The 27,218-nt window shown below is 45.2% G+C and overlaps 1 protein-coding gene across 4 annotated transcripts in view; it reads left to right on the top strand.

Annotated features, from left to right (window-relative positions):
* Positions 1-27,218, top strand: part of scube3 (signal peptide, CUB domain, EGF-like 3) — a 57,032-nt gene that overhangs the window by 5,365 nt on the left and 24,449 nt on the right. For all 4 annotated transcript variants that reach the window (XM_062459317.1, XM_062459320.1, XM_062459318.1 and 1 more), the window contains exons 2-4: positions 7,150-7,272; positions 9,845-9,970; positions 18,258-18,392. In XM_062459317.1, coding sequence (XP_062315301.1) covers positions 7,150-7,272; positions 9,845-9,970; positions 18,258-18,392 — 384 coding nt within the window. The remainder of the gene's footprint in view (positions 1-7,149; positions 7,273-9,844; positions 9,971-18,257; positions 18,393-27,218) is intronic.

Genomic DNA, 27,218 nt, shown 5'->3' with positions numbered 1-27,218 from the left:
CTCCACTCCCTTCCTGATTCCCTCGACTTAGAAACCCATTTATAGAGCCCTAAAGTAAACAGTGAGCTCCAAATGAGGCCTGTAATACTTCTCTTCTGAGCTGTGGTGGGACTTCTAAAGAAGTCCCTCCTCTCTCTCTCTCTCTCTCTCTCTCTCTCTCTCTCTCTCTCTCTCTCTCTCTCTCTCTCTCTCTCTCTCTCTCTCTCTCTCTCTCTCTCTCTCTCTCTCTCTCTCTCTCTCACACACACCACACATTATTCCAATCTGTCTCTCTCTATCTCTTTCTCTCTCTTTCTTTCAGTAATCTATTTTCTGATGCAGAAGTGCTGAAAACGTCCCTGTAGGTTTGGGTTGATGATACAGTTCGGCCCGGCAGAGCAGAGCTCACCTCCACAGCTGCTGATGTCTGCCTGAGGAGCCTTCCCCAGGACGGGCCAACAGCTGGAGCAGCTCTCCAATCGTTAATCCCATCTTTTGTTTTTCTGTTCCATGAGTCAGTGATTGGCAACGCCGGGATCCAAAATTGGTTGTCTGTGGGATTGTCTCCTCTACTTCTCTGTTCTGAGAACCAACATGGCTGGTTGGAGAGTGTGCCGCTTCCATTGTTCCCTCATTCCTCATCTCCCCTATCCCATTTTCCCTCTTCCCTCTTCCCTCTTCCTTAACCCCCGGTCCTAATAATGGGGAGCTGCATCTCTTTAAGAGTTGGGGGTCAGGGGGGGACATCATTAGGCTGGTCTGTGGTGGTCAGTGTTGTTGGAGGGGGGGTTGGGGGAGCAGAGAGAGCCTTGTTTACAGACGGTGTGTTTACATTCCTGCAGGCTAGCGCCAGCTTGAGGAACAGTTTGAAATGAAGGGACATGCTCTTATTCTGCTTAGTAATGGAAAAATCCAACCCAACATATCAAGGAATTTAAACGAGAAAGTACAGCTATTTATTTGATGAGTTTTGTCTGGCGTTTTCTGTGTTGAAACAGTGATGGCGTCACTGATGAATCAGATACTTCCTTGGTAAGAGGAGTCATGGGAAAACCCATGATCTTCTACTGTAGCGGCAGCATGCAATCTCTTGATCTTTAAATACACTTTATAGAGCTGTGTAAATGCAGATGTGATTACATGCTTTTAGTTTGACTCTGATACAGTCGAAGAGAACTGTATTAAGCAGGCTCTTCCCCGAGTCCCATTTGACAGCCTTGCATGTCGTCCTAGATTTGACTTGTCTTAATGGAAGACTTTTGAAGTCTGTGATGAGTTCCCTCTGGAGAAAGCAGACAGATTGCAGTTAGAGTGGCAATATGAGATGATTTTTACATGACAGAATTAGCTTAGTAATATGCCTGTAATAGAGCTTTGATGAATGGTGTGAAGAATTGAAGGTGCATATATACGACTCATTTCCTTCAATTGACTGACATTTACAATACATCCTTTAGCTGTGTATAACAGATAAGAACTATACTGCTTCCCCGTCTCACACACAAAGAGACTCATTCACTTTATACCTCATAGTTTGACAGGAAGCAGCTAAAAATATCGGACCAACACTTCTGCTGTAATTGCTGGGTTGCCCAGTTTTATAGTTGCTACTGTATCTGGCTAAAGCAGCCGCCAATGAATGTAATTGCTGTGTACCAAGGGGAGAGTGTCATGTCTGTTAGCTCTGCCTGTATAAATATAAGGTATATAACAGGACTAAGTGCCACCCTCCTGCCATATAAAAATATGGCACTAGAGGCCAAGAAAGCATTAGGAGTTTGTAAACGGAGGACATTATGCTACGATAAAAAAGCCCTTAAACTTCATGAATGAATTACTTGTCACTTTAAAATGTGAGAGTGCAGTCATTTAAGAGATGTGCAAAAATGTGAATTCAAAAGTACACCTGCAACCTTTTTTCTATAAATGTTCTCTAACTCTGCCCTATGTGTGAGAGTTTTACTATTCACTTAATTTCTGTATTTCCTCCATGAACTGTTATGTCACTGACTCGTGAGTCACGGCTCTGTCAGCCACATATGATACAGCACAACATTGGATGAACTGTAATACTTTAGAACTCATTTCAGGGAGCTAACTACAATAGGTACTTTTGATTCTTAGCTCACTCACACACTTACACTGACTGAGGTGGGGATGCAGGCATTCATCTTCAAGGTTTTAGCAAGCTGAGTTTAGGAGATGGAGGTCTACATTAGTTGACATCTAACAACAAAGGATCTTTCTGAAGTGGATGATGTTCATGATAACTCTGACAATGACACTGACATGCTGCCAGCCATGGAGTCCTCAGCCTTGGCAGGTTCAGATGGAAGGGTTTTTTGTGTGTGCGGATTTATTCAGCCTGGATTATCTATTAAACTTGATGAAATGCAATGAACACATTTGATGGTTTAATTCAGTAGCTTTTAGCTTCACTTGAATATTGTGCTTACTGTAGTTCCTGTTCTCTTCTGGCACTATCAGACCCAACCACCCTTCACTCTGGGTGGGGGACATGGCTGAGGAGGGGCCCAAGTTTGAAGTTGCCATCACAGCTTTTGCAAGCCCAGCATCAGTCAGTGGTCATGATCCCTAAACATTTAGAGTGTGTGAGGGATGAGTGTAAATAGCCCAAATGAAAGCAGTTGATATTTTTATTAATAACTAAAGAAGCCGACTGGAGAACCAACAGTGTGTCCCTTCATTAGCTTCAGGAGATTTGGGTGGGAGTGGGGGAGGATGCTATATTCTGCTCTAAGGTTGACATCTGCATTTCATCAAACCCTTTTAGGGATGGCTGCTCTCCTTTTCTACATAGGCCACTGTGAGACACCATGAGAGAGAGGGAGAGAGAGAGAGAGAGGGAGAGAGAAAGAGAGAGAGAGGTCTGCTGTGATGCTTGCTCTGACAGTCTTCCTGACTCCCTCAATCTCAACCTTAGTTCCTCTGGCTCCATGATGACCAGGCTAGGTCTGGTAACACCTCACATAACATGGCCCCTGCAACTGTGGTAGTACCACTGGTAATTACAGTGTGACAAGCACTGTAATCTCTCATTACTAGACAGTAACTTCCTACAGTAGCAATGCAAGACCCTGACCCTAACCCTACCCTTAACCACAGCCTTAAATACAGGCTTGTAATGAGTTTTAATTACATTAATACAAACAATTTAATGTTGGGTGTTCCTTATAGACTTGAACCCCACACCCTTCACTCTCCTGCTGTCAGTAGGAGTTGACGACAAAGCGTTTCAACACTTTTGTCAAGACTGAAGTCCGTCTGTTTTTGTGTGTTCAAACTGTCATGCTGCTGGTTTAGAAATGGTCTGAAATCCTGTGGTTCACATACAGTAGCAATGTTCCAGTCTGACAACACAACCTGGATTTAACACACACAGCTTCCCCACTTGTTTCTCAGTGTACTGATGAGACTATATTTTTGACGGATCATATTGGCCGGTTGGCAAGTAGTCTCAGGGTCTACCCTATGGGTGTCCCAGCAGTCCTCGCTCTATTTCTGTGGCAGGAGGTGGAAGGGCTACGGGGGCTGGGGGGCTCGAGCAAACAGTGAGGGGTCTCAACACACAAAGTAAACACTGCCCTGTGTTTGAACTGCACACCTTGGGCCCAGTGAGTCTCCCACACACTTGCTCCCCCCTCCCAATTCCAATGCCCACTCACACCCCCTTTAGCTGGCCCAGCTAAATACACTGCTTATCCTCCGGCCTGTTCATAAATCAGGGAGGAAAAGAACCCCTGACAGGGTCTCACCTCCGTGGGCCAATAGCCTGTTGAGCAGCCTGGCCTAACATGTGAGGACTTTACTAAAACAGGGAGCTGTGCACTTGCATCTCTGGGTGGCTGCTCACTGAATCAGACTCAACTTAAGATCCACGGTTGTCACTGTAAAAACTTCAAACATATAAACACACACTTACCATTAGATTTCTCTTCCTCTCTCTTGGTCTTTCGTTATTTTTCTTTCTCTCTTTCTATTTTTCTCTCTCCCAGTCAATGTGCTATTAACTACAACTACTGGAGAGACATTGACTGATGTGCTTCATTACCAGACAACCTCTCAGTGTCTAGCCCCACTTGTCTTTTACGGGCACGAAAGCGTTAAACAAAGACTTGCACTCACATAGTTCTGGCCTCAACACTCTGTTGTCTACAGGAGAACAGAGCTGCACCCGCAATATTAAAAATGACACACATTCCCCCGGAGAAAGCTAGTAAATGTCTGAGTATTTCCCGTCAAATTTTCTTTCTTTCGTTATGTTGTTTTGACTTTGTTTATTCATACCAGTCTCAAATTACTGACTTCAACCCATGCTGCCTTAACAAGTTCCCAGCTACTTTGATATGTCAACGCCAAAGAAAAAAACATACAATGCCTGAGAAAGCAAAGCTTTTCATCTGTGGCATGAGTCAATTACCAGGGCAGCGTTACTGAACGCATTCTGCTATTTCTCTCTGCTGTTCAGAGGAATGTCCTCTGGACTCAACCGTAGGACACATAGATTCTGACATGTTTATTGTTACGGCAAATGCATTTTGATAGTCCAGGGAATGCACCTAGTCCCCTGGTTTGATTTCTAAACCATTCTGTGTCTGATGTGCGTCTGTGGGAAGCTTCATTGCCAAGGACTTGTATTGAATTCAGTGTGTATATGTTGATGGAACAGGCCCGATATCTGAGTGATTGGCTTGCCATTAGTTTGACCCATAAAAAAAAGGAGTTTATTTTTTGTCTTGAAAATATTTGATGTTGTGTTTTATTTTATACTGGTGAGTAATTGGAGTCTTATCAAATTCATCATGTACCCAGTGAAGAAATGTTATGATAATATTATGGAGAGGTCAGATCGCCTTGGCCTTGCTTAGCCAAGTGTGCTTCGACGTTTGATGGGCCCTGTATGAAGTGTGAAGGAGTGAGGTCCAGTGTCACAGAGTATTGCAGTCCAGATCTGAGGAAATATACAAGACTGTATGAAGTATCACACTGCTTATTTAATGTTGAGCTTGGCTTCATCCAGTGTAGTCAAAAGATTAGCGTGTGTGGGTTTTGCTTAGAGGTTATTTTCCCTACACACCAAACACCCCTATGTGCTGAAAGTGAAGTGCTTACTTGTGATGGTTGGGTTTACTGTTGGAGGCAACGTTCAGGAGATCTACTCTGATCTACTCTTACACAAAGGTCTGTGAAAAATTTATAAGTTAATGGGAATGCTATGAACAACTAACCAATCCAAATACATTGCATATGACTCATTCTCTGTCATCTGCAATATTCATGTCTAAAATATTAAAATTGTATGCCAGCAGGTAGGAATGCCAACGTCCTTTGAGCTTGTCTGAAGGATTATAACTGTGATGAAACAGTATGGTGTACTGTACACAAAAGCTTAAACAGATATTATTTGTCTTTTTGTAAAACTATGTCGTTCAACATAGTTAGAAAGCTATAAATATATATATATCGATTAATTTGATGGTTTTGGTGAAAACCGTGCCAGTAAAACACAGTGAAGCTGCCCCAGCTAATGATCTGGACGGGATGATGGCCCAGATGGGAACAGTGAGGTCACATGGAAAAGAGGAAATCTGTAGGTTTTGTTTTAATGAATATTAATTACCACAGAGACTTAGAACCTTAAAACTGACAACAAGATTGATCTTTTATTATGTTGAATATCGCTTTTGGCTTGGAGAAACAATTGCACATGCTAGTTGTTCCACTTTCTCCTTGTGGAGGACAATCAATGTGGAGAAAGACCACGCCTGCACTCTTACCCCAGAGTATTCTCATTGTTAGAACATAATATCAATCAATATGCAGCTTTGGGACCATTACAATCATCTTGCTGCTAAATGCTTGCATGAGGACTGAGAAAAGGATCCTAATAAGGCCACTTTTTTTTTCGTTCGTTTTTGCTGTTCCAATATTAATAGAACACTACACTGATACAGTGACAACCCTAAACAGATACTGTACATATTTATATCCAGGTCAAGGATAAAGCATGTGTTGGTATCGTTCTCTTTGAAAAAGTATAGTAAAAAGCTCAAGCTATACAAAGTTTCCAAAGTGCTTTGCAGATTCATTGTCCTCTGTGGCCAGGGAAGCCATGTCTTCCAGGCTGAATGAATGAGTAGCTGAGGGGCTCTTGCAGGTCGTCTTCCCCCCTGGGATCAGCCAGCCCCTGCAGAGGGATTGTGATAAGGGTCGATAGTGGAGGCTATGTAAACCTTGTTAAGTCCCCCTTCCCTAGTGTGCTGGGGGTAATCCCAAACACCTGGGCTAGTTAACTGGGATCAGGTGGGATTAGGGTCTCCATGAGGCACAGCCTGGGGAGGCAAGCCTGGGGAGGCACGGCCTGGGGAGGCACGGCCTGGGGAGGCACGGCCTGGGGAGGCACGGCCTGGGGAGGCACGGCCTGGGGAGGCACGGCCTGGGGAGGCACGGCCTGGGGAGGAAGGACAAACCTCAGCACCGTTGTCTATTTTCCCTTTTAATCAAAACCATTTCTGGACTCTCTTTTGTGAGAACAAGGTTTCCTAAATTGTACCACTTCATCTACTTGTTCTTAGATCAGAGCTACTTCAACTCCACCAGCTGAGATTTTGATCATCCAAATGAAAACATTGTTTCCTGTTGAGTTTCAGTGACCTATATGTATGAGCAGTGCAGATTCTCAGCACCGGCACCAGTCAGTTAGAGGTCACCACAGGTCAATCAATGATAGAACGGTTATTTGTTAGTGGTTACACAGATGGTTGTTTGTCATTATGAAGCAATGGTTCTTCAAGTAATGCATGATTTACATGTTTATTTGTGCAATGGTTTTCTGAGAACTATTAAACTGTTGAAAACACGGCTGTGTAGCAGTTTATCCTAGCAGAATTGTGTCTGGTTGTGTTCTCCGGATGGTTGGGTCTGATATGTACTTCATATAGCTGTATTTGTGGAGAACATCTTCTAAGGTCGGGGTGATGTCAACCCTATGTTACAAAAGCAATTTGTAAACATTCAGCTCCTTGGTTTTGATGTATAGGTCTTCAAAGGTAGTGCAGGGAAGAGGGTCATCAGACAAGGCTTGTTATTGCTTGTATCCCAGTTTCAACTTTGTCCCCTTGTTTTCACCTTTGTCTCTCTCTTCTATAGATGTGGATGAGTGTGCTGAGGCTCTTGACAACTGCAGCATTGATGCCATCTGCCAAAATACACTCAAATCATACAAATGTATCTGCAAGTCGGGCTACAAGGGAGACGGAAAGCATTGTGAAGGTAAGATGTCAAGGACACAAACATACGCTCACATATTTATTTACTGAAGCGTGCCACAGCTCTCTGCTTTCTCCTGACGTGATACATGAAGTAAGAGATTTAAATGGGCAGAGGAATATGGTGTTTCTTTTTGCACAATTAAATTGATAACATTTTGTAGAGTTGGCATAGTACGATGTGTTTCAGTGTGTGTCCCTACTGTGACAGACTAATGGAAATTTGAACTTAAAGCTGAAATAGGTTACATCAGAAACCTAATTCAAATTATGTGAAATAATGCCCCCAATTCTTGTCTGAACACCTGCACTTTCCTCCAGCTCTAATTTGATTGACAGTGGTTTCACAAAATAAGTCAGGAGGAAGGCCCGCCTTGCCGAAGGCGATTGGCTGGTACAAGGATTGCTGCAACATAATTGGCTGGAAAGTAGTGGCACAATTCAAAAGTTTCACTGGCACTGACCTGTCTGTGTTGCTAAACAACTCTCAGAGGGTCTCATTAACTTACACAACATGTTTATAGAGGATATAACTTTTTTTTACTGAGGTGAATCCCACCTATTGTACCTTTAAGTTGTTACAGTGACATGCTTATTTCATTAAGATGCAAGCAGCAGGGTCCTTGGCAAGCAGGAAAAAGATCTTGTCTTGCTTAACTCATTATGTTACTCATCATGACTCATTAGTTTTCAAACTCTTTTAAGACTCTTCAGAATTGGCAAGGGAGGGTGGGGGTGACAGGAAAAAAAGCCAGGTGCAGACTGCTATTTTGTACAAGATGAAATTAAGCATTAAATTCCCTGCACATGTTAGCGAGTAAAATGAAGATAGTGGATAAAACAGTTGTGAGGTGGCCTGTCAAACACTCAGGGATGTTTCCACAGCCCAGGGCTGAGCAGCCTGTCAGACACACACTTTGTTTCTCTAGTCGAGTAGGCCTTTGAGGGGGTATACAACTCTCTGATCATCAGGCTCATCCATTTTATTAGCATCACTGCCATATTTACAAATTATTTTTTTACTCTTTACTTTTACTTTACAGAGCTAATATGAAAATATTTGTGTTCATTGCTGGTGCAATGCTTGAAACTAAAGAGAGAGAATGAGAGGGCCAGAGAGATAGAAGAGTGTTAGCTCACATAGCAGTTTGTCTAGGCTCACCCATATTGTATACTGTTAAGGACTCATCAAAGGCAATTCAGACAGCACCTGGGGCAACTGAGTATATGCAGCTAGATTTTCATTCCATTGATTTGCCAATGAATAAAGGTAATTCAGCACATTCTGAATTACCAATCTACATCTGGTCTTGCTGATACAAACTACCAAACCTCTGCCAAAACCCGGGCCGGAGGGTCTAGTCGTGTGTGTGTATACTGAGGTAGAATTACTGCTGTCCTAACATCTGCCGCATCTCCCTTCCGATGGAGGATGAAGAGGTGTGGATGTGGAAATATGAGGGGAGTTATGCAAATACATGGCCCTTGTTCTTGCATAACTCCCCTGTGGGGGAGGAACTCTGACCAGTTATGCATTTACGTTCAATAATTTATAGTATATCACATTTATTTAAATGTGGTCCCAGTGGTTGATGTTCCCTTTGTCCCTGCTTTTTTAGGGAGTGGTTGGGAGTTTAGGCAGGCATCATCCTATCTGTAGGGACTTGATGCGTGTTCGTTTGGCTTCATAGTTCTGTATTGTCAATGAAGGGTTAAGCAGACACCAATACAGCATGATGGTGCACTGTATAGTGTTCATTAAGAATAGAGAGAAGAAACTATGTGATTACAGCCCATTGTCTTTCTTTCATTACTTTCTACACAATCAGGGGACCGGAGTAGAAATTACAAGGGGACCTTGTTTTTGGAGATCTCAGTTTTAAGGACAGTGAGAGTGACATTGGTACATCACCTCTGTGATATGGGACCAGCACAGCACTGTGGAACAAGTTCATGGTAGAGGAGAGTGCCAAGTGTCTGTCTTGTCTGTCTCTCTGTGGCTGTGGTAGATGAGAGTGAACGTTCAGTGCATCAGCTCTGTGCTTGTGGGGGAGCCAAGTCTTGTAGCAGAAGCCCAAAGAAGGTGTGGCGGGGGTAGGGAGAGTGCAGTGCTTCTGTCCCATCCCTCTGCTGTCAGCTCCGTTTAAGCCCTGAGCCCAGGCAACTATACAGAGTGGGCCCATCCTCTGCCTCGAACAAGCCAAAAGAGGATGATGTGAAGTAGGCTGTATCTCTCCCTTTCTCTCCTCTTTTCTGTTCTCTTCTTCATTTCTTTACTTCTTCTCTCCCCTCCTCTCCTTTCCTCTCATCTGCGGCAAGCTGTTGTTTCAGCTGTAGGTCTGCTTCTACTCAGGGTTACTGATACCCTCAGCAATCTCAATCTTGCTTTTTTTCTGTCTCTCTCACTTGTTATCGTCTCACTAGTAGTAATAACAATCCTATTACTTCAATGAAGACCTCCTGGTGATTGTCTGTGTACTGAGATGCATATTAGCCCTTATTGGACTGATTCACTGTGAGTACCATGTCATAATGACCCCTTGTTCCCTTTCTCCTCTTCCTGTTTCTCTGTGCAGATCTAGACGAGTGTGCCACGGAGTATACTGGTGGCTGCGTCCATGACTGCATCAACATCCCGGGGAACTATAGATGTACGTGCTACGATGGCTTCCGTCTAGCACACGACGGACACAACTGCCTAGGTGAGTTCTGCTTGTGCGCATGGACGTATTTGTGCGTGAGTCTGTGCTTCTCAGTTTGTAAGCCTCTACAGTGACGATGAATTGAACTGAAGGAGAGAGCGGCTCACAGAAGTGAGGCTCTGTAGGAGCAGTCTTGTTCCAATATAATTGCATATGTTTTGGCCAATATATTGAACTTGACATGATCCATGTTGTTGCATAACTTACAGTACTCCCCCAGCCAGGATGGCTGGTAACAAAGCATGTAAAACAGTATGGGAAGATGTCTTTTTGCAAGACTAATGTGTGATTTTTTGACTACTCTATTTGACAACTATTTCCTTCTTCCATATAACAGGTAGACTCTCACAACTCTCACAATGAAAGCCACAAAAAAGAAAAAAAAGAAAAAAAAGCTTCTTAAACAAGTCTGGCAAAAAGGGGTGAATTTATGAAGCGCTTGACCCTGAGCTCAGGGCTCAGAGTGAGTCGTCAGTAGACCGTACTTTCCCATGGTTTAATATTACACCAGTGTGCAATTCATATTAGCCCCTTGAAGCACACATTTAACTTAAAAGGTTACAAAATGAAGGGAATGTCTTAGACTTATAGAAGCTGATAAACATAGGTACATGGACTAGGACCTCCCTCTCTCTCTCCCTCTCTCTCTCTCTCTCTCTCTCTCTCTCTCTCTCTCTCTCTCTCTCTCTCTCTCTCTCTCTCTCTCTCTCTCTGTCTCTCTTTCTTTCCCTCTCTCTCTCTCTCTCTCTCTCTCTCTCTCTCTCGCTCTATCTCTCTATCTATCCTGTTCTACCTATCTTACATTCTCTTGTTATTTTGCTCCAAAGTCAAACGGGATGCCCTCAGAGTTCTCCTCCATGGTGGTTTCTACCCCAGCTTGAAGCTGTTAAATTGACATCCAAAGCTTTGATGTTGTTTGTTGCTATGAGGTTATTATAGAGGAGTGCATTGAGTAAGATTTGGTTCAACTAGTCGAGGTTTATAGGCTTATATAAAAAGACTGGTCGTATATAATCAATCGAAAACCTTTGTTGACTAGCTTGTAAAATCAAATAAAAAGGATGCTGCCACTTTCACAAACACTTTTTTTCTATCTCTCTCACAAATTCTATTTCAAGAAACATATATGCACACACACACACACACACACACACACATGCATACACATGCATACAGTACACATCAGTACACACATGCACAGTCTGGAGTAGAGTTATTTTCCAAGCCATTTAGCGAGGCCCATTTGGATGTGTGTGGATAATTTCCTGTACCATGGATGACTTGCTGCCTTGCATGCAGGTGTGTAATTGGAGTATCTGGTTGTGTGGCTGCTACTGCTTCAAACAGCCTGGCATCCATCAGTCTCTTTGATATATTTCTCTCTATCTTAGAATTTGTACACATACACACACACAAAAACGGTGTGTGTGTGTTTTCATGTGTGTTTGTTTTGTTCCACTGTCGTCTGCCATTGTTCTTCTGCACGGATTATCTGTGTGCCAGAGGCCAGAGAAGACTATCCAGTCATTCCTCTTCTCTTTCTCTCTGCTTAAGAAACATTCCTCCTACTCACAACTCTCAATGCCTTTCAGGGGATTTAAGATATAAAACACTCACCCTCACTTTATCGAAGTACTTGACTTGCTATTTTAGTATAATATGTTTGACAATGACAGGCTGATTTTTTCTTTGTTACTGGGATGAATATTTCATTTGACACAATCTTACATAATGGGATATCATTCCGAAGTGTTCTATTTACTTCAACAGCAGACCATTTTCTGTTATTATCTGTTGTAAATTATTCTAGCCTAGCCTGGTGGTTGGGTTGGATTTGAAGAATTTGATGTATTATACATCCCTTCTCTAAAACGCTAAGTGAATAATCCTCACCACAAAGGAAGGAGAGCAAAAGACTGCTGGAGTTTCATATTTTTCTCCAAATTCATCCTGGAACACTGCTGCCATCGGAGAGGAGTTACATTTAGTCATTTAGCAGACGTTCAGTCCTGCTGGCTCGTAACCCGAGTGACTGGGCAGCTGGGGACTGGGGGAGGTCAGACCAATCAGAGCCCTGTTATTTTGCTGGGCTGCAGACACCCGGGCTCAACAGATGCGTCGCCGCTTTCAGAGGACTGTACGCCCACCTGATCCTCCTTAGGTTCACACTGGGTCTGAGCCCTGTCTCCCTACCCATGACTGATTATTTTTTACAGAAGGTTACCAATGTTCTGTTTATTGAATTTAAATGAAACCTCAATTTAAGATTGGAATGACGGCGTCTTAGACTCCAGCTCCAAACACAAACATGTCCTGCCCTGTCCAGTAGGGGGAGCTCTGTCTAACAGCCAGATCAAAAACCAAGGAGCAGGCACTACTAACTGGGCATTCCCCTGCAGCCCTCTGCCCGCACCACATGATACCAGGTAATTGGGCATGTTGAGATCAGTTTGACGATGTCGAACGATGGAAGTGGTGGGAGTCGGCAGGGCGTGAAGCAAGCTGTGGCCTCGGTTGGGCGCTCAGATTTCTCTGGTCCACCTGACTGCTCACACAGACATCAGGAAGCCAGCTTTGTGGAAACAATGTCATGTCGTGTAACAGCAGCACTGTCGGCCTGTCTGTGTGGATTGAGACTCTCTACCCTTATATAATTTACCTCCTGGAGCTCTGTGGGAGCCCTTCTGCTCTCCAGATCCCAGGGACAAAGCATGCTGCTAGGAAGCCAAGCATAAACAACTCCATTACATTTTCATGACTAACATGTCTGTTCTGAAGATGGATTGAATGAGACTGGGTACTAAATCATCATATCTATTTAGAACTTAGCTTTTTTAACAACTTCCAAATCGTCTTAACAGTGGGAACCAGATGCAAGGTGCCAGTGTCCCTACATCTCTACATTTGACTGACTTTCCTGGTCCTTGAGAAACCCAAACTCTTTCTCATGATCAGTATGATCCAGTGGACTAAGTAGACTGTTTTAGTGCCAGATATCATTAACATCTGTACAAACACGCTAGGATGGATTTACAGCCACAAAACCACTAATTACATATTCTGTAACCTTTGGCCTCGGAAGAAAAACATTATAGAGGCTTGAGTTACAGATATGTCTACCATGGGCTAGTCAAAACTGGCAGAGTGGACAGTCATAGGCTCTTAAGATGTCAGTTTTTTCCCAGGTAGCAACACTGCCAAAAGCTGTCTTTGCTCCTACCCTCTGTCCCTCCTCCAGCCTTAAAGTGGATTTAAAAAAAAAAACATTTAAGTTGTGTAGAGCTCAGAGTATAGGTGTGTGTGTGTCTGTGTGTGTTTGTGTGCATGTTTGTTTACACATAGAGCTGAACAAGCTATGGATCTTTTTGCTTTCTATTGACAGACAATGATTTGGTTTGTATTGATTCTGTGGAACTTAATTCCATGACCAATCCTCGGGGAAATGTATTCCTTATTACTTTAACCTTCCCTAAAGACCTTGTATGATCCTCTACAAAGCACCATGACTGCACACACGTCTTTTCAGACACATGCACATGCTCTGCACATTCTGTACTTTGTTGAGCTAACTTTCTCTGTCAAGGCCACAACATAATCAGGTTGTGTTTTTATAGGACCATCTTTGATCGATGATATTTAGAACTTTCAGATGCACTTCTTTGTCAAACCCATGGCAATAGCTCCTTTTGATAAGGTGTACTCTCCCCCTAATCCTTTGTGCCTTCTCTGAGTGATCGCTTGGTTGAGCCTGTGTAGCAGCTCCTTCAATCCCCGGGGATCTTGTTCTAAGGCTGGCTAATCAAACGCAGAGGCTACAGCCTGATGCATTATTGACCAGGGTCCTGATGGAAAGTGCAATCTTCAGAAAGATTCGCGTTGATTGGCTTCATGGCCTTTTTGAAGCGCACTTGGAAGCACCCTTTTAAATGCATTTGCTTCACTCTAAAGTAGTGATGATAATCCCACCACTCTCATTTACTAGTGAGAGTCTAGTCAGATCTCATTTGATTCCCCCTTCAAACCATGATGTTTGTGCTCTCACATCTGTCCCCCCTAGGCCCTAGTCATCTCCTGGCTGTTAGGAAGGGATGCAGGGGGGAGAACGTTTGCGTCGCCTTGTCCCAGAGTGAAGGTTATCATATCCAGGGGTGTCCCACAGCATGGCCTCGCTACTCGGAGCTTAGCAGTAACCATCTACACTCCAGATCCTGATCCCCCCACACTCCCCAGAGTGCAATCAGCTCGCTGCTGTTGTGACATGCTCAGATCAGGTTTGGGCAGGAGGCTTAAGTTGCCTCAGTTCAGGGCAGAGGGGAAGTTGGAGTGTTGAGTGGCATAGCAGATTGGAGATGGGTGCATTAGCTGGCTCCTGAAGAGTACATCAACACTCTGTCCTTCAGGATTGTTCAACCCCATTCACCGTGAAATGAACAATTCCATCTGAACAGACTGGCAGGGCTGGCGGGGAAATTCAAGTCTGAGATTAGGTTTAGAGATGGAAGCGTGCAGTGTCCTGGGATCTGGCTGACAAACGGCCTGGACGCCCAGGGCCTCTCTCCTCCCTGGCACACGCCAGGCCATCCAATCACTCATCCCCACGTTTGTTTTTAAAATACTTCCAGACTTGTTTTGGAGCAAGAGAGAAATACCATTTGGTATGAGCTCTTAGATTTTCATTTAGAATGTATTCCAGTGGGAAGCTGGAAGTCAGTTCCTGCTTATTTACCGAAAAGGGGTTACCATGGAGACAAGCGCCTCATTGAGAGCCTGAGTTCAATCAAGAATGTATTAGTTCTGTTTATATGTTAGCATGAGAATGAGCCTCACCACAGAATTGACATAAAAATGCTTACCAGAAGATTTGTTTGTTTGTGTAGCAGATGTGAATCCGATAACTTTGTGGTCAACCAGTGGACTCATATTAGTCTCAGCAATACAGGCAGATTCAGCTTCATTGGTTTGCGCATTAAGACCCCTTGCGGGATGTACATTAAGTTAACTAAACTATCCAGCTCAAGTAGCACACATTAACACTCTCAGATGTGTGTATCCACATGAGAGAGAGTGTCTGAGACCACATATCAGCTTGTGCAAGTGCCGCTTCTGACATGTCTGATTAGCTCTAAGTGTTTGTTTATGCCTTGGCATAGTGTGTGTGTGTGTACATTTGTGTGTGTGAGTGTGTCGACCACTCATGCTCTGTTCTAACCTGGCGCCGTGGTCAGCGCTCAGTCAAGGGGGTGGATACACTGCGCTGTGTCACTGAACTCAGGAGCGGTGGAGAGGAAAGAGGAAATCCCCCCTAATCCTGTTTAAAAAAGAAGAGATCTTGTTTTAATTTGGCCCCGCTTTGTGCCCCCTTCCCACCTACTGATGCTCAGTGAAGCCAAGGGGATGTTTATCCTGCTAATGTCTGCTCACCTACCGCTCCCCTACAGCCACCCACATCCCCAGCCTCCACTCTCCAGCAGGCTCTCTGGCTGCTGGAGAGTGGAGGCTGGGGATGTGGGAGCGTGGGATGTGGGCCTTATTAAAGAATGCGTTTCTATAAACCCCTGTAAATGAAAAGCCCAAACAGGCTGATGGCCGTGCTCTTCCCAGGCTGTGTCTCTCTGGCCTGTCTAGACCACAGAGACACATCTGTCTGCTGGACAGAGACACAGACAGAACTGGGGACACACAGCGATATTCACTTTTCCCTTCCAGACTCCAGGTCAGCAATAAACGCCCTCAGAGTCACTGAACCCTTTAAAGAAACGACTGGAGCTCTTCTCCAAAATAAGGGTCGAGGAGTTTCTGTAACTCAACCGCCATGTTTACATGGTTTTAAAGCTGAGCACAAGGCCAAATGTTATATATACAGTCAAGGCTATCTGAGAAACCAGCGGACATGGCCTCTGCAAACACAACCAATCTCTTAATCTCGCTCCTTTTGAACCTTCCTTCTCTCGCTCTCCTCCTCGAACGAAGCGAGGATAGAGCGAAGGGATGTCTCATTTTTCAGAACTGAGGCAGCCCTTTTAACTTGATTAAGACAGGTTTTTTCCATCCTCTCGAGAATTTTAAAAAAACGTTTTATGTCTAAATAACATGAGCACTTCTGCTGGCCGTGCCAGAACCCCTTTCCGTTTGGAAATATTTGCTTTGGACGCCAGCCTTGCCCAGCACACAACACAGGCAATTATGGGAGCCATTTGAACGAGAGAGATCTACTGACAGGCGACGCCTCATTTGGAGGAATGAAGGAATCAGGAAGTGAAACCTTCATTGATGCGCTGAAGCTTTGGAAAGAGAAATCCTCTGGGCTTGCTGAGGCTGACTGAGTGATGATCTTTGCATGTGTGATGAGAACATATGAATGGATAGGTGCATTTATTTTTCATGTGTCTATGTATTGCCTATGTGTGTGTGTGTGTGTGTGCGCATTAGCTAGGCTTGGCATTTGATGTCAGAAGTTTATCTGTAAAGGTGCAGCTGTGGGATTCTGCACCTTATCCCCTTTTATTCCCGCTGCCAACTCTCTCAAAGGAGAGAAAGAGGTTGTTAAGTCAAATCCAATGTACTGTACTTTGGCACTGGATTGAATGGAATGGAATGATACTCTGAAATGGCTGCTTTTCTGACCTTCCCCTTTGTCCTCTACAGCCACTTTCTATGCTAACTTTACTTAGCTTCTCTCTCGAGGACGCAGTCACATCACCTGGCTGCAGTCCTCAGGGTCTCCCTGTGGGTCTGAGGGACATGACACATTGTTTTGAGAAGAGGAAGGCAGGGCTGATGATGGAGTGTGAGAACAGCAGAACAGACTTAGCCATGAAGGGTCAGCAGGGGTCACACGCCACTAACCTACTTAGCAACCCCAGAGATTTCTGTCTAGTCAGGTTCCGTACCACATCACACCACCTCCTGTGTGTTTCTTTGTGTGTGTGTGTGTGTGTGTGTGTGTGTGTGTGTGTGTGTGTGTGTGTGAAAAGAGAGCATGATCGAGAGTAAAGTTTAATTTCTAACTCTGCCCGGCTGAGAATCCCCTGGAAAGGAAACCCAATCCAGAAGCCTTCTCAGACTGGACAAATAGACAGAAAATTAGTTTCACATGACGCTTTATTAAAAAAAGCCTTGTGTATACAGCAGATTATTGATGCGTGGAGCAGGGGGAGGGATAAGGTTCCAGTCTGGTCGGTACTGAGGGACAAAGCCAGGTCTCTGGGGGAGGACAACACAGAGATTCACCTCCAGAGTCACAGCTCTGTCACGCACATGAGCGAGGCTGTGCCTGACTGTGTAACACAAACACCAGACATCAGCACACCGTACATGTTGTATAACAGTGCAAGGGCGGCTATTATGTAAGAGCTTTATTGTTGCAATTGATGTCAAATAATTCAATGGATTCACTAGATATTTCTCTTTCAGCACCTTTAAGTGAGCAAGTGCTATAAAACGGGCAGGGCCATACAGTATTTTATTGCGTGTACAGGATACTCAAGTGTTGTGTCGCGTGGATGTAAATGCACTGCAGAAAACATCTCATCATTTCTTACGTTTTATATAAGCTGGGTCAGCACCTTGTTATCCGGCCCCATGCGAGGGCTCTCATTGGGCTGTGCCCCGTGGCAGCGCCTGCATTCCCAGGAGCCACTCTTAGGCTGTCTGAACTGCAGGTGGAATCACAAGGCTGCCGGCACACTGCTCCCTCACGTCCCTCTCCACATCTCCATTTCCCGTATTCCCCCTTTTCACCCCATCTTTCTCGGTCTCTCGGGTCCCTCCTCTTCTCCCCACCTCCCTCCGTCTCCCTGCATTCCTGCAGTCAGGGGCTGACAGACGCTCATCATCAGCAGGTCGTCAGTCCCAGGTGGATCAGGTTACCTCTCTACCAGAGGATTGTGCTGCATGGGCACTTTCACGACTTAGTTCTGCACTGCTGGAACCTGTCAGACCGTGAGGGGGGCAAGGCAATGGGCTTTTGTGGAGGGGAGGGGGAAGTATAACTATTAATCGACACACCACCTTTGCAGACACCTTCAGAAAACCTTCTAACTTCTCTTGGCTTTCCCTCCTTCTTCTATCACTAATCTTTATTTTACGACATGTTATGCACTGAAATACAGCTGGATGTATTTCCTCTGCACAGGAATATCCTTCTTAATTGCATTTCGTTATGGTATTTATTTAACCCATAATGTATTTTTTCACAACATCAACAAGTATGACCATGAAATAAACAACTAATATGCTACCGTAAGATCTGTATATTTGTATTTATTTTGCTCTCTCTGTGTTGCAGATGTGGATGAGTGTTCGGAGGGGAATGGTGGATGCCAGCAGATCTGTGTCAACATGATGGGCAGCTATGAATGTCGCTGCAGAGAGGGATTCTTTCTGAGCGACAACCAGCACACCTGTATCCAGAGACCTAAACGTCAGTTTCCCTTCCTCACACACGCTTGGGCACACACACTCACGCACACCTCCCCACACTTACACACACACAAAAGATTTATGGGAAATGGGAGGATCCATGCAGCTCATTAGGCATGGCCTCTGACCCAAGGCTGGATTGTAAACTGGTCAGGTCACAACCTCATTATTGTCCCATTCATGTTGAGTATCAGTGGACACCTCATTCTACAGTAAGCCAATCAGTAGCCTTTAGAGCATAGGTTGTAATTGATAGTGATACACAGTAGTGTAATGATGGGCCTATGCCTGGTGACTGATGAGAAGTATACCAGGATATCAATCCTGTTGTTTGAGAGAGCAGGATCAGCCCTAACAGGTCTGCAACAAAGGTGAAGAACCATCAAGGATAAAGGTGTGTTTGTGTGGGTGTGTGTGTGTGAGAGAGAGACAGACAGACAAAGACAAGGAGAAAGGGAGGTTCTCTATCCTTTCAAATTAAACCAATCTGGAGTCTGGCAGTGTTTCCAAGCATCAGTGTGAGAGGGAGAAGATAAAATGATTAAAGGTGTAGCCGGGGGTGGAAGCACCTCTTGTTTTTTAGAGCATTCCTGTGGGATGGAGAAATGAGAGAAGGAAGTGTGAAGCCAACCTGCTGTCAGTCCTCATCAGACAGAGGTAAAGGAACTGCATTCTGCAGGTCCAGAACACACTGGTAGCTATAGAGCTCTCCTGTACTGGAGGACAGCTGGAGGAGCAGGAAGCTCCAGCGAGGGGCAGAGACACAGGCTGTAGGTCTCCAGGCAGGTCTCCACGCAGCCCTGGGATGCGATGGTGAGCCAGGGACGATGTAACCTTGCTTTATGAAATCAACCTGGCCTAGTGAACTGTCAATGTTTACGTTTCATAAGCACAGTGTTATTTGAGTGTAGCAAATGGCTGGATCGTGTGTTTCAAAGGCTTGCCCCTCTCAACGCTGTCAGAGACACATCCTGAGGACTGGGCCTTCTCTCTCTCTCTCTGTCCTGCTCCATCCCCTGCTCTCTCTCTCTCTCTCTCTCTCTCTCTCTCTCTCTCTCTCTCTCTCTCTCTCTCTCTCTCTCTCTCTCTCTCTCTCTCTGTCCTGCTCCATCCCCTGCTCTCTCTCTCTCTGTCATGCTCCATCCCCTGCTCTCTCTCTCTCTCTCTCTCTCTCTCTCTCTCTCTCTTTCTCTCTGTCCTGCTCCATCCCCTGCTCTCTCTCTCTCTGTCCTGCTCCATCCCCTGCTCTCTCTCTCTCTCTGTCCTGCTCCATCCCCTGCTCTCTCTCTCTCTCTCTCTCTCTCTCTCTCTCTCTCTCTCTCTCTCTCTCTCTCTCTCTCTCTCTCTCTCTCTCTCTGTCCTGCTCCATCCCCTGCTCTCTCTCTCTCTCTCTCTCTCTCTCTCTCTCTCTCTCTCTCTCTCTCTCTCTCTCTCTCTCTCTCTCTCTCTGTCCTGCTTCATCCCCTGCTCTCTCTCTCTCTGTCCTGCTCCATCCCCTGCTCTCTCTCTCTCTCTCTCTGTCCTGCTCCATCCCCTGCTCTCTCTCTCTGTCCCTCATGATCGTTCTTTTTTCTGTGCTCTCTCTCTCCCTTGATAAATACCCTTATTAATCTTCCATTTTTCATGTTAATATTGGCTCCATTGCTTCCAGATGAGATCCATTTGGAGGGCGAGATTAAAGCTGCTATAAATCTACAAACTCCCTTGACTGACTATTCATATCACTGCCCTGTCATTGTTTCATTATTCTCCAAAACAACAGTCGGAACAACGGTCATCTGCTTGTTATTATTTCTGTTATTACAACAGTGTGTGCTGAGGGGAAATGGAAACGGAGGAGGAAGTGGCACACCCCAGTTATTGGACAATAACCCACCACTCATCCCAAGCATTACCGTACCGTGCTTTATTGGAAAACGATGTGTAAGTGGCAAAGTCACTGAGAGAAAATATGGAGTTGAATGTCTGTACCACTAAATATGCTGGAGTGGGCCTGCCGGAGTGTGCTTACAGGCGACGCTCAGTCCATTTACCCTGAGCTGCCAGTCCTGCTGTTAAAGAAGCGAGGCCTGGGGTGCAGTTAGCTCATGAGTTTTATCGGCCTCATTAAAAAGACATCAGCTCCCCATTTCTTTCATCAATGGAGAAGGTGTTCCCTGGCGGGGCAGAGGGGTGGTTATGGAGACATTGGAGAGGTGGTCAGTGCAGTGTTGGGCGCTACCAGGCTGTACCCCCGCTGGCTGGGAGCCCTTGTTAGTGGAAAGGCTGTGCCAATTAGGCAGCAGGGGTCTGCCAGCCCCCTATGGCTAATGACAAGGCTGCTGCTGGCCTGTCTCTTATTAGACCCCCCCCCCCCCCCCCCCTCCGCACCCCCCAACAGGAATAACTCTCCTCGAGGCTCCCATCAACTGGCTGCACGGGCAGAATGTAACAGTTCATTTATTCTCCCCAAACATTTCTCCCATTCCAGACATCCACTTCTTTGAAAGGCTAGCCAAGGTGCTTAGTGGTTGATCAGAATACCATTCAGGTCAAGGAGGGTTCCACTTCTTTACTTGTGATTTATTGTCTCCTTTCTCTGTTTGGGGGATAACACCCACATGTGTGCGTGAGACCGAAACCGGTACATTGAAGGAATGTCCCCCTCACCCCCCCACACCCCCCATTCTGTGCATTCTACAATAAGTATTATAGCAGTACCAAAATTGTATGCTGATGGGTTATTATGTAACTTCTGGTATTCAGTTTCAAGCTTTCTACTTTTTGGAGGGGCAAATAAGAGGGGCACATACTCTACTGCACATGAAACATACTGTAGTGGTTTAGCCATAGTAGGAAACTGTTGGCCTTCAGCAGTGATAGTGGCTGCTGATTTATGTACTGACTGGACCAGATTCTCATGTCCATGGACAAGGATATAGAATGTACTGAACCAAATGAATCCAGTGCCACTGATATCTCCTGAGAAGAGGTGCTGTGTTGGATTGTGGTAATGTGTGTGATCAGAACCAGTGTACATTCTCCTAATCAGATGCTATTTTGGAAGACGAGGGTCTCTTAAAATGTTCTCAATAGGCATTTTAAGCTCTGTTGCCATAGTTACATTCATTCTGACATAGAATCCAAATACATGACAATTTTGTCAGTTTTTCAACTTACTGACTTATATCATCAAAACTGATACCGTCTGTATTAGCCACCTGACCACAGAGTTGAATTATGAATTCCACTGATAGTGTCTCCCCTTGCTGTAGAAAATGAGTATCCTCGCCTTTCCAGGAAATGTTTACTTTGTCACTGAAATCCACTTCCTGTGTTTGGAACTTTCATTAGCTTCCCAGGGGGGTTGTTGCCCCTTGCGCAGCAAGACTCATTGGCGGTGTCTCTGTCAGACACACACTCACACACGGCGGAGCATTTAATTTAATTTCGCTTTAGGCCATTTTTTAGACCCATTCTATGTTGACATTTGGATGCAGAGCACGCCATGTTCACTTGAAGATAAATTGTTGGTGCAGAGTCTACAATTGCTGCTGTCCAAGGAATTTTCCAATAAATGTGATCAAATCCATTACACATGGTGGCATCATATTCTCTGTTTGTTTTTCCTCTTTGCTACTACATTCCCTCTGTATGAGAAAACTGACGTGGAAAATCAGTGGGGCTGAATCCGGAATTTTTATAATGTTCTTTTGCCCAGGAAAGATAAAAATGCTCCATGTTAGACTTGTTAAACTGCCTATTATTATTATCCATTCACAATAAATGTAGCTGGTACCTGGACAGTACACAACTTAGAATGTACAGGTAGTTCTTGTGTTAGTTCATTTAATGATATTGTACCTACAATGCCTGTCTACATGCCTTCCCTCCCTGCCTGTCTGTCTGCCTGTCTACTAATGGCCTGACTGCTTTCCTGTCTGTCTCTCTGTATGTCTGTAGAACTGGCTGCAGATGTGTTTTTACAAGTAGAGGGCCGACTGCTCCATTGCTCTGCAGTCTGACCGTGTAACCAGCTCTTTTCCTATTCCGAGGAAGTGGAGAGAGGGGAGCATCCAGGCCACAGCAGCACTCCCATGGCTACCTATTAAGGGTTAGGCTTACCATTAGTCCAGCATCAAAGACCACTGCTCCTGCAGACCTTCGGGACACTCAGCCCCTTCTTCCTTGTTCGTCTTCTCATCCATTTCTTCCCTCTCTATTTTCCATCTCTTCTCTCTATTCCCTTCTGTCTCCCCGTCTCCTCTTTCATCTTCTTCCTTTTATCGTTCCTTTACCTCCAGCACTCTCTTCCACACCTTTCCCTAACTCTCTGTCTGTCACTCTTTTTTCCCTCTGGCGTTCACATCTTCATTCTCTCCACTCCTACACTTCTCCACACCTTTCTCTCTGTCTCTATCTGTGTCTCTGTCTCTCTTTCTGTTTCACATGCTCTCTCTCTCTCTCTCTCTCTCTCTCTCTCTCTCTCTCTCTCTCTCTCTCTTTCTCAACTCTCTTTCTTATACTCTATCTCTCTCTCTCTTCTTTGATTCTCTGTTGCAAACTATTTTTGTCTACTCCAGGCTTTCATAGGCCCCATGGCTCTCCACGCTTGAACAAACATATACTACATCAGTGGCTTGGGCTGTGGCCTGCTGCTGTCCTCTATACTCTATACTCTCTCTCCTTCTCTCTCTCTCTCTCTCTCTCTCTCTCTCTCTCTCTCTCTCTCTCTCTCTCTCTCTCTCTCTCTCTCTCTCTCTCTCTCTCTCTCTCTCTCTCTCTCTCTCTCTCTCTTCTCTCTCAGACGGAATCTCCTCTGGCCATGGGGGTTTGTTGAAGGCCATCTCTAAGCTGGGCTGCCTGAGTGCCAGTGGGGTTTTTCCACTAACACATCTCTGTCATTGCTTTGCCCAGAGGGCCAGGCTGAAGCCCTTTGAGGCTCAGTCAGACCTCTGCTTTTAGCTGCTTCCTTTCTGATTTCAGAAAGAATGTGCCGCTGATATGACATCTCTCTTTTTATTAAAGAAGTAAGTATCCTTTGTTTGTGCTGGCGGTCTGAGAAGCCTGGTCAGGCTGTGTGGTGGCGTGTCTCGCTCTGCCTGGCTGGAGGGGAGGAGATGACTCGCTCCTCTGGGAGAGCAGAGGTGACCTTGGAGGAGGGGGAGTGGCATTTCCCCAGCAGGTGCTGCACAAACATGAGTGCACACACACACACGCACACAAACGCACAAAAGTAGCATTGATTCATGCACATATTCACACGAAGGGACACATTCAGACACATACTCTTTGCAGATACTCACATTCAGAGCACGCAGAGACACAGCAAACAAAATGTTAAATGGCACAAGAAAAAACATACTGTACAGATCTTCAAAACAACAGAACCAACATATTTATATAAAGGTATTTATATATCACACTGCCAAGAGCCTTCAGAAGTACAAGTCTATTCTAGTGTCTTACACCAAAAGTATTCAAACCACTTTAACATACAGTCGTTAGACTCATTTGGAAACTATGCTTGGATTGTTTTGGAACACAGCATATACAAGGAAATGAATAATGTGGGTTTGTTGGTACAGTACCTCAGGTGCTTGTCACCATAATCACAGAGGGGCAGATATATTCTATGGGAAACTCCTATTAGAGTGTCATTCCCACTGTCTAATGCTGCATTCCCTGCCACTGGGGGTTTATGCCCTCCCTAACGCTTAATGGGAGTGAACTGCAGTCTCAACAAGGCCTTTGGGAGCTAAGGGAAATCAACGCTGGCACAGCAGCCCAAACAGTAGCACTTGGCTGTGTCTGGCTCTCTGGCTGTCTCCATCAGAGTGCAGCCTGCATTTGGGACCCGCCAACGCTGACACTGTGACCCTCTGGCTGCCCTGTCGCTTTGCTCGCCCATCGCTGTCCCGGCCCCGGCTAGACTCAGCCCGGCCTTCCTCCCTTTCTCCTGTTTCCATGCGCTGACATTTTTATCCCTCCAGTTAAAACTTTTAAGGGCCCATTATCTAAGAGGAAGGAATGTTGCTTTAATGGCCTGGTGGCTCCATGTTTAGGCCACGTTCTCTTAGCAACCAACCAACGCTGCCGTATACCGAGAAAGACGACAGGCATCGCTGAGCCCAGGGGCTTCCCTCTCTATCCCGGCGCCCCTCGCAGAAAATGGGCGTCTGCTGTTCCAGGACTCCTCATTTCACTGTCCCCAAAACTCCAATCAGGCCGTAAAGGCCCAGCATATCCATACACCACTTCACGCTCCATTGTAGGGGCCTCTCCACTACATGGGCCCTAAAGTTTAACTGAGCGGACCATGGCTGGCTGGCTGGCTGGCTGGCTGGCTGGCGCTGACTGGTCGTCTGCTGTTTAGGGCTGAGGTGCGGTGAGGAGGCGAGGAGTGCTCTGCCTGGCCCTTTGTCCTGGGAGACCTGGCGTCTGCTTCTCCCTGAGAGGCTGGATGTTAAACTGGGTCCTGCTCCCTACCCCCACGTTTTAGACTTTCTCTTGGTTGTCAGAATGTAGCCAAGATATACTGTCTATAGTCAGTCTTTAATTTATCCAATGACTTAGGCTATAATAATAAGTCATAATGATAATCTTTATCACCTGCTGTATGCAGACTGTGTTAACATTTTCCCTTCATCCTTAAATTATTCTGGAGTGTTAATGAAGTCCTGTTAGACAGACACTACATTATCCAGCTATGTAAAGGATTGAATACCTGACATCTGGCATGATTAGGATTTCTCAATTGAATTTTGAGTTGCATTTCCTTGTCTGTACAAGAGACTTTTATTCTTTACTGTCCCCGCAGAGGAAGCAAACTCATACTCAATGACTCTTTCAAAAAAGTTATTTCCAGTATTTGTGTGTTTTGTCTGAATGGTACACCATGCTTGGCCCTGAGCGAGTGGACTGTTGTGTCTGTGGCAGTGAGGACTGTTGTTCTACAGAGTATATTTAAACTCAGGCCTGCTCAGAGCCAGTGTTGCCACTACACGTTCCCTGTGAGCGTCTGTCTGTCTGTGTGCTGGGCGGGTCATGACCTGTCTTGGTTGGTTACCGCTGTGGCAAGGCTGCCGGAGAGAAGCTCTCCCTCTGCTGCACTCACTTAATTGCTGGGTGTTTTTTTTTTCCACAAGTGCAGTGGTTTTCGATGTGGCATGTCCGTGTTCGATCGTGTGAGAACCGATGTCCAGTGGGATCCTGGACCGCTATTTGGAAGGTTCCACCCCGGCCACATGGCTTGTGCCCATATCGCTTGTCGAGCTCTCTCTGTATAAAGTTGCCTATGTTCTTTTAGAAGGTTTCTACATTTAGACGTTTTATAGGTCGGCAGCTTGTTTTAGGGGACTGGGGTGTTCTCAATCTGCAGTCAGCAGCTCACTTTCCCATCTGAGCATGAAGGGACACCTTTCTCTCTGTTTCCTATTATTTATTTCTATTTCATTTGAAGATGGAGACCCCATAGAAAATATGATAGCTTTAGTAATGATAAAAACTGGAGGTATTTGGCAGTCAGTTGAAGTGAACCGCAAAGCGTGGGCTACAGCTCGGCCATGGAGAAAAGGACCATTGTGTCAGCACTTTGGCTTTTATGGGTCCACAGAGAGGTGAGGTCCCAGGTTCTGGCCCCGACCTGACTCATTATTGATGGATGGGTCTGCGGTATTAGCGGAGAGGGGTCTAATATAGTTGCAGAGGGAGGGTAGGGATTTCTTGGGATGCATAGTGACCTTAGTAAGTGATTTTGAGGGTTTTGTTGAGGTTGCCAAGTTGGAAATTTTACCCCTCTGTGTGGCGTCTATCTCGCCTTTGCGTTAAACGCACACAGGGAACTATTGGACTCCCTTTGGAATTCCCCAACTCCTGCTTGAGTGTGGCCCATTGTCCTGTTGCATTTACTAGGTGAGCCATTGATTCATGTCATGGTCAAACTACTGTAATCTCTATGAGGTGGTTGGATAGTGTTGACCCACCAGGAGAAGTGTGATTGGCTAGCCTGGGAGTGATTGCAATACCCAAGCTGAGGGATCAGAAAGGATCAGGCGCTGGACATCTGACCTCCCAGCACCTCCTAACAGACTTAAGGTGATGAAAAGCTTTAAAGTCAGCTATCTAAATTACTTGTCCTTTTTGCACCATCAGTTTGATAAAATAGAGAGGGACTGGAAATATGTCTCTGACATCAGTCCTCAGTGAAAATAAATAAAAGGGCCAGTTGGGTTTTTGGCAGAACACGTGGAAAACAAGAGGGTATCATTAGAGCAGAATCTGGAGGCAGGCGTTAAACTGTATAAATAAGTCCTTAAGGATTCAACTTTGCATTATCGTTGTGCTCACATGTGTCTGCACCTTTTTACTTAATGATAGTCTTTCCCCTCTCATGGCACTTCATGCTTCCCTTTGAAGAGTTGTTGAGCATAGGCAATTCTCAGTTCAAGATTGACCTCACATTCTGCCTTTAACTCTGCACTTGCAGATTGCAATTCTGTATACTAAGACATCATGAGTTTATCAGTTTTATAACTGTAGCTGATCATGTGCATACTGATGTGTTACAAATGTGAATGACTTCCAACAAGCTGTGAAACTTTACTTGGCAAGATAATGTCCTCTGCATGTCAACAGATTTAATGAGCCTTCATTGGAGCAACTTTCTTCCTTCATTGGGAGGAGAGCTCTTTGGTTTTTTAATGAGGGAGGAGGGGACTTGTCACTGCATCAGTAGTGATGACAAATCATTACATGGAATGAGTCAGATCCCAGCCTCTGTAGTATTGTGGGTCACATTGTAGCAGGGGAGGTGACACTGTCTCCCATAATAACCAATGACATCAGT

The sequence above is a fragment of the Osmerus eperlanus genome, chromosome 4, assembly GCF_963692335.1.
Source record: "Osmerus eperlanus chromosome 4, fOsmEpe2.1, whole genome shotgun sequence".
Lineage (NCBI taxonomy): Eukaryota > Metazoa > Chordata > Actinopteri > Osmeriformes > Osmeridae > Osmerus > Osmerus eperlanus.
The sequence above is the reverse complement of the archived record's forward strand: the minus strand, read 5'-3'. Positions and strand labels throughout refer to the sequence as shown.